The 13515-nt window shown below is 39.1% G+C and overlaps 1 protein-coding gene across 1 annotated transcript; it reads left to right on the top strand.

The window, feature by feature from the left end:
* The first annotated feature begins 5373 nt into the window (after positions 1-5373).
* On the top strand, positions 5374-10805 carry LOC306864985 (uncharacterized protein). Its single transcript, XM_079409320.1, has 4 exons — positions 5374-5627; positions 6047-7784; positions 7922-8017; positions 8640-10805. The coding sequence occupies exons 2-4, from the start codon at positions 7386-7388 to the stop codon at positions 10071-10073; spliced, it is 1929 nt and encodes a 642-aa protein (XP_079265446.1). The 5' UTR covers positions 5374-5627; positions 6047-7385; the 3' UTR covers positions 10074-10805.
* The last annotated feature ends 2710 nt before the right edge of the window (positions 10806-13515 follow it).

Below are 13515 nucleotides of genomic sequence, written 5' to 3'. Positions count from 1 at the left end.
CAAAATTTGCTTTCATCCGAAAAAAGTACTTTGGACCACTGAGCAACAGTCCAGTGCTGCTTCTCTGTAGCCCAGGTCAGGCGCTTCTGCCGCTGTTTCTGGTTCAAAAGTGGCTTGACCTGGGGAATGCGGCACCTGTAGCCCATTTCCTGCACACGCCTGTACACGGTGGCTCTGGATGTTTCTACTCCAGACTCAGTCCACTGCTTCCGCAGGTCCCCCAAGGTCTGGAATCGGTCCTTCTCCACAATCTTCCTCAGGGTCCGGTCACCTCTTCTCGTTGTGCTGCCTTTTCTGCCACACTTTTTCCTTCCCACAGACTTCCCACTGAGGTGCCTTGATACAGCACTCTGGGAACAGCCTATTCGTTCAGAAATTTCTTTCTGTGTCTTACCCTCTTGCTTGAGGGTGTCAATGATGGCCTTCTGGACAGCAGTCAGGTCGGCAGTCTTACCCATGATTGCGGTTTTGAGTAATGAACCAGGCTGGGAGTTTTTAAAAGCCTCAGGAATCTTTTGCAGGTGTTTAGAGTTAATTAGTTGATTCAGATGATTAGGTTAATAGCTCGTTTAGAGAACCTTTTCATGATATGCTAATCTTTTGAGATAGGAATTTTGGGTTTTCATGAGCTGTATGCCAAAATAATCAATATTAAAACAATAAAAGGCTTGAACTACTTCAGTTGTGTGTAATGAATCTAAAATATATGAAAATCTAATGTTTATCAGTACATTACAGAAAATAATGAACTTTATCACAATATGCTAATTTTTTGAGAAGGACCTGTATGTATGTTTACATGCTCATGCACTACAAATCATCCTGCACTGTTCCCCAACCAGCTGCTGACTCAAATGTCTCTCTTTGCACATGTACAGTATTTGTGAAGCATTCGTATAGTTTGTATTTTTTATCTTCTATTTTTTAGTTTGTATAGGGTAAATATTTATGTGAAGCATTCGTATAGTTTGTATTTTTTATGTTCTATTTTTTAAGTTTGTATAGGGTAATATTTATGTGAAGCATTCGTATAGTTTGTATTTTTTATCCTTTATTATTTTAGTTTATATAGGGTAAATACTTATGTATAGTATACTTATAGTTAAATCTGTCAGTAGGTTAGTTGTGTATAGGTTTATAGTGTTTTTTACTTCATTGTTGTATGTCTGTATTTATGTAGCACCGTGGTCCTGCGAGCTACGACATTTCGTTCCACTGTATGTCCCCACATGTAACGGAATGACAATAAAGCTCAACTTGAACTTGAACTATACCACAACAAACGTTATTAAAATGGAACAATTGAGAAAAAGCTTGCAACGCATTACAAAGATTGTGCAGTTTACCGCCCCCCTAGAGAAGATATTGCACTTGTTTTGACCAAGTTTGACATTCAGAAATTTAAATAAATTAATTTAGAATGCTCACAGTTTGATATGTAAACTTCAAGGGGTGTGTCTTGTTACCTGTTCAAAGAACAATATGTACACCCATCTTTTACTATCATATGTAAATCAGGATGCACACTATTGAATTAATTTTGAGTTTAAAACATACAGTATTCCATCTCAACTTCAAAGGGTGTCTTGTACCTGGTTCATAAACGAACATTTAAATATTGGTTTTATTCACAAAACTATAACACAGCACATGACATTGAAATGTCAACAAATACATCAATCAATGTAAAGTAAATACGCACTTCTATCTTAACTTCAAAGGCTGTGTCTTGTCACTGGTTTCTAGAACAATATGTATTAAAATTTGATTTTCAAATACTGCAAAACAACACTTTGCCAGCTTTGTCTTCATTGTTGAATTTCAATAGCATATTTTTTGTTATACCGTTAGTTCTGTGACTAAAACAAATATAAAAATGTTCTTATAAAACCGGTAACAAGACACACCTTGAAGTTGATACAGAAGAGTGTATTTATTGTAAATTAATTTATTTATTGGTTTTAATTTCAATAGCATGCACTTTTTGGTGTCATACTTCTGTGAATACAAGGGACATTAAAATGTTCTCACAAGGACCTGGAATAAGCCTACTGCATAACCACTGAATTATGGAATAATAATGATTTTTAATATTATTTTTCTTTTTTTATTATATTTATTAATAGTAATAATATAATAATAACCACTATTACATATGTTGTCTACAATACTTCTTATTTAAATGCAAGTGAGCATTATAAGTATTTGTCTTTATATCTTTCAAAGACCTTGGTTCACAAATTTATCTTGTTTTGTTAACTGTAAAAAACAATCCGGTGGGAAACCATTAATCGTTTTATCATTCTGCAGGTACTTTGTAGACGGTCCCTAGCTGGCCTGCGTTGGGCCACACCGCAGCTAGAGCCTTTATGCTTGCAACCGGGTGTGTCTCACTCGTACTGGAAAGTGAAGCTGCGGGCTCTTTGATCGCCCCCCTGGTAGCTGGCTGCAGTACAGGTCATAAACCCCGCCCTCTCCATGTAAACGAATGGTTATCACGCTGATATATGTTCAATTGTTCGTTTTTGTGGTAAGTTTGATTTTAGCTAGTAATTTGATGCTATAAAAACGGGGCGTGTCGTTATGGTTGATTGGATCTGCGGGAGTTTGGGCGGGAGTTTGATTCCGCGGCTCCACCTCACGACTTTACTGCGCAGACTCAGGCTCCAAACGAATCTCTACTGCGCAGACTCTGGCTCCAGACGAATCTCTACTGCGCAGACTCAGGCTCCAAACGAATCTCTACTGCGCAGACTCAGGCTCCAAACGAATCTCTACTGCGCAGACTCTGGCTCCAGACGAATCTCTACTGCGCAGACTCAGGCTCCAAACGAATCTCTACTGCGCAGACTCAGGCTCCAAACGAATCTCTACTGCGCAGACTCTGGCTCCAAACGAATCTCTACTGCGCAGACTCAGGCTCCAAACGAATCTCTATTGCACAGACTCAGGCTCCAAACGAATCTCTACTGCGCAGACTCAGGCTCCAAACGAATCTCTACGGCACAGACTCAGGCTCCAAACGAATCTCTACTGCGCAGACTCAGGCTCCAAACGAATCTCTACTGCGCAGACTATGGCTCCAAACGAATCTCTACTGCGCAGACTATGGCTCCAAAGGAATCTCTACTGCGCATACTCGGGCTCCAAACGAATCTCTACTGCGCAGACTATGGCTCCAAAGGAATCTCTACTGCGCATACTCGGGCTCCAAACGAATCTCTACTGCGCAGACTATGGCTCCAAAGGAATCTCTACTGCGCATACTCGGGCTCCAAACGAATCTCTATTGCGCAGACTCTGGCTCCAAACAAATCTCGAATCTCTTCTGCGCAGACTCTGGCTCCAAAGGAATCTCTTCTGCGCAGACTCAGGCTCCAAAGGAATCTCTATAACACAGCACATGACATTGAAATGTCAACAAATACATCAATCAATGTAAAGTAAATACGCACTTCTATCTTAACTTCAAAGGCTGTGTCTTGTCACTGGTTTCTAGAACAATATGTATTAAAATTTGATTTTCAAATACTGCAAAACAACACTTTGCCAGCTTTGTCTTCATTGTTGAATTTCAATAGCATATTTTTTGTTATACCGTTAGTTCTGTGACTAAAACAAATATAAAAATGTTCTTATAAAACCGGTAACAAGACACACCTTGAAGTTGATACAGAAGAGTGTATTTATTGTAAATTAATTTATTTATTGGTTTTAATTTCAATAGCATGCACTTTTTGGTGTCATACTTCTGTGAATACAAGGGACATTAAAATGTTCTCACAAGGACCTGGAATAAGCCTACTGCATAACCACTGAATTATGGAATAATAATGATTTTTAATATTATTTTTCTTTTTTTATTATATTTATTAATAGTAATAATATAATAATAACCACTATTACATATGTTGTCTACAATACTTCTTATTTAAATGCAAGTGAGCATTATAAGTATTTGTCTTTATATCTTTCAAAGACCTTGGTTCACAAATTTATCTTGTTTTGTTAACTGTAAAAAACAATCCGGTGGGAAACCATTAATCGTTTTATCATTCTGCAGGTACTTTGTAGACGGTCCCTAGCTGGCCTGCGTTGGGCCACACCGCAGCTAGAGCCTTTATGCTTGCAACCGGGTGTGTCTCACTCGTACTGGAAAGTGAAGCTGCGGGCTCTTTGATCGCCCCCCTGGTAGCTGGCTGCAGTACAGGTCATAAACCCCGCCCTCTCCATGTAAACGAATGGTTATCACGCTGATATATGTTCAATTATTCGTTTTTGTGGTAAGTTTGATTTTAGCTAGTAATTTGATGCTATAAAAACGGGGCGTGTCGTTATGGTTGATTGGATCTGCGGGAGTTTGGGCGGGAGTTAGATTCCGCGGCTCCACCTCACGACTTTACTGCGCAGACTCAGGCTCCAAACGAATCTCTACTGCGCAGACTCTGGCTCCAGACGAATCTCTACTGCGCAGACTCAGGCTCCAAACGAATCTCTACTGCGCAGACTCAGGCTCCAAACGAATCTCTACTGCGCAGACTCTGGCTCCAGACGAATCTCTACTGCGCAGACTCAGGCTCCAAACGAATCTCTACTGCGCAGACTCAGGCTCCAAACGAATCTCTACTGCGCAGACTCTGGCTCCAAACGAATCTCTACTGCGCAGACTCAGGCTCCAAACGAATCTCTACTGCGCAGACTCAGGCTCCAAACGAATCTCTATTGCACAGACTCAGGCTCCAAACGAATCTCTACTGCGCAGACTCAGGCTCCAAACGAATCTCTACGGCACAGACTCAGGCTCCAAACGAATCTCTACTGCGCAGACTCAGGCTCCAAACGAATCTCTACTGCGCAGACTCAGGCTCCAAACGAATCTCTACTGCGCAGACTCTGGCTCCAAACTAATCTCTTCTGCGTAGACTCAGGCTCCAAACGAATCTCTACTGCGCAGACTCAGGCTCCAAACGAATCTCTACTGCGCATACTCGGGCTCCAAACGAATCTCTATTGCGCAGACTCTGGCTCCAAACAAATCTCTACTGCGCAGACTATGGCTCCAAAGGAATCTCTACTGCGCATACTCGGGCTCCAAACGAATCTCTATTGCGCAGACTCTGGCTCCAAACAAATCTCTATTGCGCAGACTCGGGCTCCAAACGAATCTCTTCTGCGCAGACTCTGGCTCCAAAGGAATCTCTTCTGCGCATACTCGGGCTCCAAACGAATCTCTATTGCGCAGACTCTGGCTCCAAACGAATCTCTACTGCGCAGACTATGGCTCCAAACGAATCTCTACTGCGCAGACTCTGGCTCCAAACGAATCTCTACTGCGCAGACTCTGGCTCCAAATGACGTCATTTACTCAAGACAGCAGCGGCCATACTGAGATGTATTCGCTTCACTTTTCTATAGTGGAAGGAAACAGAGACGCGTTCTACATCTTTTTTTAAAACATGGACGTAGTGTCCGTGACATCACCCGTAGGATTCTGAGGTGCATTTTTGAAGCCTAAAGTGGGCGGAGCCGGTCATCGCCATCTTAGCAGCGCGTTACTCCTGGATAATCGAAAATGGGCAAAGAGGCGGGACGTGGGTGGAACTGAGGTGCTTGGTTGCTGAAACCACGTTCGCCTATCTCGACCTCGATGTATAGAGAATGAGGTGTTACGTCACATTCTTTCCGCGTTGCATTTCGGGAAGGCGCCACCATATTAGCAGGATATGCTGTCCGTTTCCATGGTTACTTCTCATTCTGAACATGGAAGTCTCGCTTGACTAGACCGGTGCTTTAAGAGAATTTGGCCTTTAGGGCCCATTTAGATATGCTTAAATATAGCCCTGACTATCATGGCTAATGTTGAGTTTTTATGTTCATTGTTAAGCAACACATGTAGCCATAAAACTGTTGTCACCTCTGCTCTTCCTTCTCTCCTTTTGTTTCATTGTTTTGATTTTTTTTTTTTTTCATTTTGTTAAAACTTCAATAAATCCACTTGATAAGAATATTCCTGGTATACGTTCTCTTATTATAAAAATTAATGAAGAGTGTAGCTTGTTTGTGAAAGATAGAGCTGGGATAGAAGAAAAGGGTTTATGAACAATATTTGGAAACATTTTGAGAGTGCTAAATAAATTAATCAGATTTTTTAAATGACTTGACAAAAACAGTGCTTTTAATGGATAGGGTACTGCAATCAGCTCTTCTTGCACATCAACAGACAACCTGGGGTACAGTTAATGACAGAACACACACAGCAGGGGACTGTTCTTCATGAGAAAAGGATGACAAGGTAAATTACATTCAGTATGGCCTGTATTGGTTAAAAGCCCACTCACCACGACAAGGTGCAGTCCAAGAGTGGGGACATATAACAGGACAAACTTACAGGACACTACAAAACAACAGGGACAAGACATGAAAGAAATAGAGAACATACAACCGGACAACTGGAGAAGCAATATACAATGGTTAAAACGGAGGAAGGGTGATAGGAACAACTTTAAATATTAACATTTCGCCCTGCCCTAATAAAAAAAGCAAACAAAACAGCAGATTATAAATTATTTATGGATTTAAAGTTATTTTTTATAACCTCAAATTACTGTATTATAATAATACTTGAATAACTCAATATCTATAATATAAAATCAAACTAATCATAGATGTAAACTTTTTGAAGCTTTCAACTTAATGTTTTTTTTTTACATAATTCTTTGTGCTGCAAGAAACCGCATGTTTTCTGATCTGATGGAAGCTGAAGTCTTATCTTTATCTTTAAAATCGATTCTTGAAAATAAGGAATATGACGCAATAAAGGTTGTTATAAGTTTTTTACTCCACCCTGGTCTTTGATTGAGGATTTAATCTATGAGATGGAGTTCTTCAGATGAACTGAGGAGGGCAGCAATATGCATTTGGAGCGTCTAAGCTGCCGCAAATCACACAAGAAGAAGAACAAGAAGAAGAAGAAGAAGGAGAAGGGCCTGCCTCTAGCTAGTTTTAGTCACTTCCGTGTTTCAAGAGAGAAAGAGGGAGAGGTCGCAACATATCGAGGAGGATTAAAACAAATAAACTACGATGTGTGTTCAGTTCTACGTTCTAATGCTCTTCAGATAAGCCTGTTTTATTCAGTTTTATACACTTATACTCAAACACTTAGAATGTATTGAAGTTTTTCGCGGCTGAATATCAGTCTAATATTCAACGTCAAACGTCGAATCGACTTTATATCGGTGTGAAGAACGAACAGAAAAACTTTCAACAAGGATTTATGAGATGGGAAGTTTGTTTCTGAACGGAAAGCAGATCTTTTTGATTCTCGTAGTTATTCGTTTTTGAACCGATCGAACAGAAAGTGAAAGTAAAGTTCCGACTGCTGTAAAATGGCTTCACTAAATGTGTCTGCAGAAGAGCTTTCTTGTCCTGTGTGCTGTGAAATCTTCAAGACTCCTGTTCTTCTGTCATGTAGTCACAGTTTCTGTAAAGAGTGTCTTCATCAGTTCTGGAGAACTAAAGATACTCAGAAGTGTCCTGTCTGCAGGAGACGATCCTCAAAACTTATACCTCCTCCTAATCTTGCTTTACAAAACCAGTGTGAGTCGTTCCTGAAGCAGAGAAATGAGAGTCCTTTATCAGGATCTGAGGAGATCTGCAGTTTACACGGTGAGAAACTCAAACTCTTCTGTCTGGAGGACAAACAGCCGGTGTGTGTGGTGTGCAGAGACTCAGAGAAACACATCGATCACACAATCAGACCCATCAGTGAAGCTGGTCCATCCAAGGTAAGACACACTTATTTCTGAGGAACAAAACTAGTCATAAACATGCACATTTCTCAGTACCATTTATATATGTGTATTATATATATGAACATATTACACAAATCTCTGATGTCTTAGATTTTTTATTAAAATTCTAGGAGGAGCACTATACACCACTGAAGTCCTCACAAAAGAAACTTAAACACAAAGAAAACATTAAAGAAACGTTTGAGAAAACAGGACAACACATCCAGGTGAGACTTGATTCTTTTGACATATGGGGTTCTGATCTGATAATCCCATTGGCTAGCACTCACCTTCTGCATTTTCACTTTAGCAAACCAGCTTGGGCAAATGCAGACAATGTGATTAATATTCATGAGCCCACCCACCTGTTAGCATGAGCTACTGATATTATCTACCTGAGCCCAGACCTTACAACTCCGAAAATGTATAAGAAAACTGCATACTTGAGGTTCATGCAGTTTTATTCTTGACTGAAAAAACTACACTCTGTGACAGTAGTATTTCAAAAATTATAGTGGATGTGCTTTTCCGTCATTGCCTTTTGCTGGGAAAAAACGCAGCAAATATTGGGAAAAATGCTTTAAAACAGTTTTAAAAAACTTTAAAACACACAACTATAATTCAACAACTCAAAAATGACATTTAATATTTATTAAGAGGTAAAGGACAAATAAAAACAAATGTATAATGATAACCTTTTCTGGGTTGAGTTATGTGAAAGGGCCTTTATTGTTAAGGATGTTGGTGTTTATAATTTGATTATGATTTATAAATATAATATTGTTCATGATTTATACTTGTTCATCTATATTTTTATTGTTTTATTATTGTGCTTTTTTTAATATACAGAACAAAAATTATCTCATGAAGAAAAGCATCTTAATTGAAGATGGAAATCCTGCTCGATATCGTCTGCAGACAAGGACAGACAATTTGAATCAATCAGAACCATACAGAAAAATGACCTTTGGTGAGAGAGACAAAAACAAACCCCATAAAACCATTCTGATGGTGGGAGAAACAGGAACGGGAAAAACAACCCTGACCAATGTGATGATCAACTACTGCTTAGGTGTTCAGAGAGAAGACAAGGTTTGGTTTGAGATCACAGATGATCAGAACATCCGATCACAACTTCACACTCAGACCACCAGCATCACTGTTTATGGGTTTTATCTACAAGAGAGTCCAATCCATTTAACAATTATTGATACACCAGGATATGGAGATACACGTGGAATTGATCTTGATAAACAGATCGCTGAGAGTTTGTTTCGTTTAAGTGAATCTGAAGAAGGGATTCATGAAATAGATGCAGTGTGTTTGGTGATTAAAGCAACACAGAATCGTTTCTCTGACAGACAAATCTACATATTTGATGCTGTTCAGTCTTTATTTGGAACAGATTTTGCTGAAAACATTGTCTTACTCCTCACACACTCAACTGGAGCTCCACCTAAAAATGCCCTGACGGCTGTTAAAGAGGCTAAACTCAAGTGTGCAGTAAATGACAACAAACAGCCTGTGTTTTTCCTGTTTGACAACTGCCAGTCAGACGCTGCTGATGAAGAATATGAAACAATCCAAGAACAATCATGGAATCTCAGTGTAAGAGGAATGCAACAATTCTTCAATTATCTTGACACAATAAAACCAAAATCCGTGAAGATGACTCAAGATGTGTTGCAGAAACGAAAACAGTTGGAGACAAATATCTCCAATCTACAATCATGTGTTCAAGAGATGGAACTAAAGCAAAATGTGAAAAAGTATGAAGTTGAAGTGCTCTACAAAGAAAGGGTTGATATTGATCCTGCTATAGCCAAGATGGCGATGTGCTGCACCGTCTGTGAGGAGAACTGTCATTATCCAGGATGCTGGTGGATCAGTGATCTCTCGTGGTGCAGCGCGATGAGAAATAATCACTGTACAGTGTGCACTAATAAATGCCACTACAGCAAACACATCAAAGAAGCAAAAATATATGTAACAAAGACAAAGAAGGAGAAGAGGACATATGAAGATTTAAAGAAGGATTATGATGGTAAGATTTGGTATGTGTTTTTGGTCAAGAAGCTGGAAAAAGAACTGAAAGAATTAGAGAAAAAGAAAACAAAGCTAGTGATTGAAGCTTTTCACTGTGTGGAAACTCTGCAGATGATCGCTCTCAACACTGATTCACTGTTCATCCTTCAGCACATCGATTTTCTGGTTGAGAAGCTGAAGGAGATAAATGAACCTGAAAAGGCCAAAAAAATGGAAAACATCAAGAAGAAAGCATGAGAAGAAAAACAAGGAGCACTTGGATACTTAAAAAAAATGAAAAAATCATGTCTTAGCTTCTCAAACCCTGCTCACTCTCTGAAAACAGGATCCTAAAATTGTTCTGCTTCCTTCATATACATGTCTTTCATATGATATAAAGCTAGATTATCATTCATTGTAATTGTTTTATGAATCTAACATCTGTCATCATGCTTACACTGTATTTATATCCTCACAATGTTTTCATTTGAAAATTACTTTGGATAAACAGTAGTCTATATGCTAAATTAACTGATGTAAAATACTATGGTGATTACTGTAGTGTTTGTCCTGGAATACAACACAAGCTGACAACATACAGTAAGATTCAATTGAAAATATAGCAATTACATTGTAAGAGACAACCAAAATATTGAAATGTATCATAAAATTATGTGTTTAATTATGGTCATTAAGAGGCTGATGAGGGACTATTTAGATTCTATTATTAAAGGCTGCCATCTAGAGATTATATGAGAAAATGTTGCATATTCTTCATGTAAAGAAACAGTGGGAAAAAAATCTGAGACCGTCACAGAAGCTCTTCTTGGACTGTGTTGTTCATCTTCTGTGACATTTGTCGGCCTTTCATGTTTATAGCTTAATGGTTTTTCTTTCAAATAATACTGAAATCTTAGAGAATATGCAGCAGAAATATGAAATGCTTTCACTTGTTTCTTGCTTATCAATAAAATCTTCTAATTTTTCCAGAATATTGAGAATCATTATTTCCAGAATATTCCTGTGCATCAGAACCACTCAACTGGAGCTCCACCTAAAAATGTCCTGACGGCTGTTAAAGAGGCTAAACTCAAGTGTGCAGTGAATGACAAGAATCAGCCTGTGTTTTTTCTGTTTGACAATCGTCAGTCAGAAGCCGCTGATGAAGAATATGAAATGATACAGGAACAATGGGATCACAGTTTTAGTATGGAACAATTCTTCGAGTTTCTTGACACAATAAAACCAAAATCCTTGAAGATGACTCTAAATGTGTTGCAGAAACGAAGCCAGTTGGAGGCAAATATCTCCAATCTACAATCATGTGTTCAAGAGATGGAACAAAAGCCAAATGAGCTGAAACAAACTCAAGCAGCTCTGGAGCAGGACAAGAAAGATGTCAAAGAAAATAAAAACTTTGAGAATGAAGTTGAAGTGCCCTGCAAAAAAACGGTTGATATTAACCGTGCTGTAGCCAGTGTGGCGATGTGCTGCACCGTCTGTGAGGAGAACTGTCATTATCCAGGATTTTTGACTGTGTGGAAACTCTGCAGATGATCGCTCTCAACACTGATTCACTGTCCACACTTCAGCACATCGATTTTCTGGTTGAGAAGCTGAAGGAAACTGATGAACCTGAAAAGGCCAAAACAATGGAAAACATCAAGAACAGAGCAGGGGAAAAGGAGTAATTGAATACTTTACAAGGTTTTTAAAAAAAATAAACAAATCATGTCTTAGCTGATTTCCACGTGGAAGTCGAGGCCTAATGGTTAGAGAGTTAGACTCGTAATCCAAAGGTTGCGGGTTCGAGTCTCAGGCCGGCAGGGATTGTAGGTGGGGGGTTTGAATGTCCAGTGCTCTCTCCACCCTCAATACCACGACTGAGGTGCCCTTGAGCAAGACACTGAACCCCCAACTGCTCCCCGGGCGCCGGAGCATAAATGGCTGCCCACTGCTCCGGGTGTGTGTTCACGGTGTGTGTGTGTTCACTGCTGTGTGTGTGTGTTCACGGTGTGTGTGTGTGTGTGTGTGTGTGTTCACTGCTGTGTGTGTGTGTGTGTGTTCACGGTGTGTGTGTGTGTGTGTGTTCACGGTGTGTGTGTTCACTGCTGTGTGTGTGTGTGCACGTTGGATGGGTTAAATGCAGAGCACGAAATCCGAGTATGGGTCACCATACTTGCCAGTATGCCACTTCACTTCACTTCACTACTCAAACCCTGCTGACTCTGAAAACAGGATCCTGAAAATGTTTCTGCTTCTTTCAAAAACATGTCCTTCATACGATTTAAACTATCAGACTTATTTTTTCCTCATTCTTCTAGTTGCTTTGGATAAATAGCATCTGCTAAATTAACTGATGTAAAATACTATAGTTATTACTGTAGTACTCGTCCTGGAATATATCACAAACTGGCAACAGTATAATATAATCAGATTATACAGTAAAATTAATAAAAAATATTGAAATGCATCATAAAATTATGTGTGTAATCATGGTCACTAGCAGCTGTTTAGGGTCTTTATAGATTTCCATTATTTCCAGAATATTCCTGTACATAATTTCTTGTCAGAACCAAACTCGTCCAATCTTGACCCCGGTGTGTGTTGTGTGTCGGTCAGTAGCAGTATGTGAATCATCCCGTCCCACTTTGTCTCCTAAAATAACCCACAGCAGCTGAAACAAAACCTGAGAGACTGGAACAGTTAATGCTGATGACTGAACTCACACAACTGAACAAAACGTGAAAACAAACGAGACCCAGTTCATACGGTCATTCAGATTTCACAATTAAAGTTGACTTGAGTCAAACTAATAATAGCTATAATACGCCAGATCATGAGTGGCAAAAGCCTGTTTTCCCAGCAGAAGAACACCAGAGAAGAGGAAACTATCTGTAGTCCTGGACCGGGTCCTGTTTCATAGATCCTGCGTGGTGTGTTTTGTGGGTCTGACCGATCATTCTCTGGGAATAAAGAGGAGTGGAGGTCTTGGCATCCCAACCATGCAGTTTAAATTAGGCTTCATTTAATCTTTTCTTTCACAAACAGTCCCACTTAACAAAAAAGTTATGCTGAGTTTAACAGAGTGTCTTTATTTCATGTGACATTGTGGAAATGATGTTTCTCTGTGCGACTCAAAGTCAGTATCATCATTAAAAGCAGCTCTTCATCATGTTGTGTGTGAAGATCTTCTGCAGGTTTGGAAACTCCTCATATGTGTTACTCATCTGTATCTGTGAGAAAACACACGACACAAAAGGGAAACAGAAAGTGGATGTTAATGAAGCCACAGGCTCATGTGAATATGAGTTAATATGAGACACACGTCTATATAAAACACTAGAGAACATCAGCACAGGAACGTGTCTGTCATTAACATCATTTAAATAAAATAACATTTTCATTAAGACGATTAAACACTAACTGTTAACTGTTCACATATCTGTGTTTACTGTTTATAAATAGCTTGTCTAGTTCACAAGTAATGATCTTAATGACAAAACAACAAACTACAGAACAAATAACACAAACATAGACTTATACAATGTCAACAAATAACTCAAATAGAGCAGAAAATGTTTTTTTCTTTGAAGGGGAATTATTTGTCTCAGTGATTCTCAATCAGAAATATACAAACTGTTTCCAGGGATAATTTTTGCTTGTTTTGTTTTGTTAAATATTTCAAACATAAATATAC

The sequence above is a fragment of the Barbus barbus genome (assembly GCF_936440315.1).
Source record: "Barbus barbus genome assembly, chromosome: 46".
Classification (NCBI taxonomy): domain Eukaryota; kingdom Metazoa; phylum Chordata; class Actinopteri; order Cypriniformes; family Cyprinidae; genus Barbus; species Barbus barbus.
Note: the sequence above shows the minus strand (reverse complement) of the source record. Positions and strands in the feature narration are given on the sequence as shown.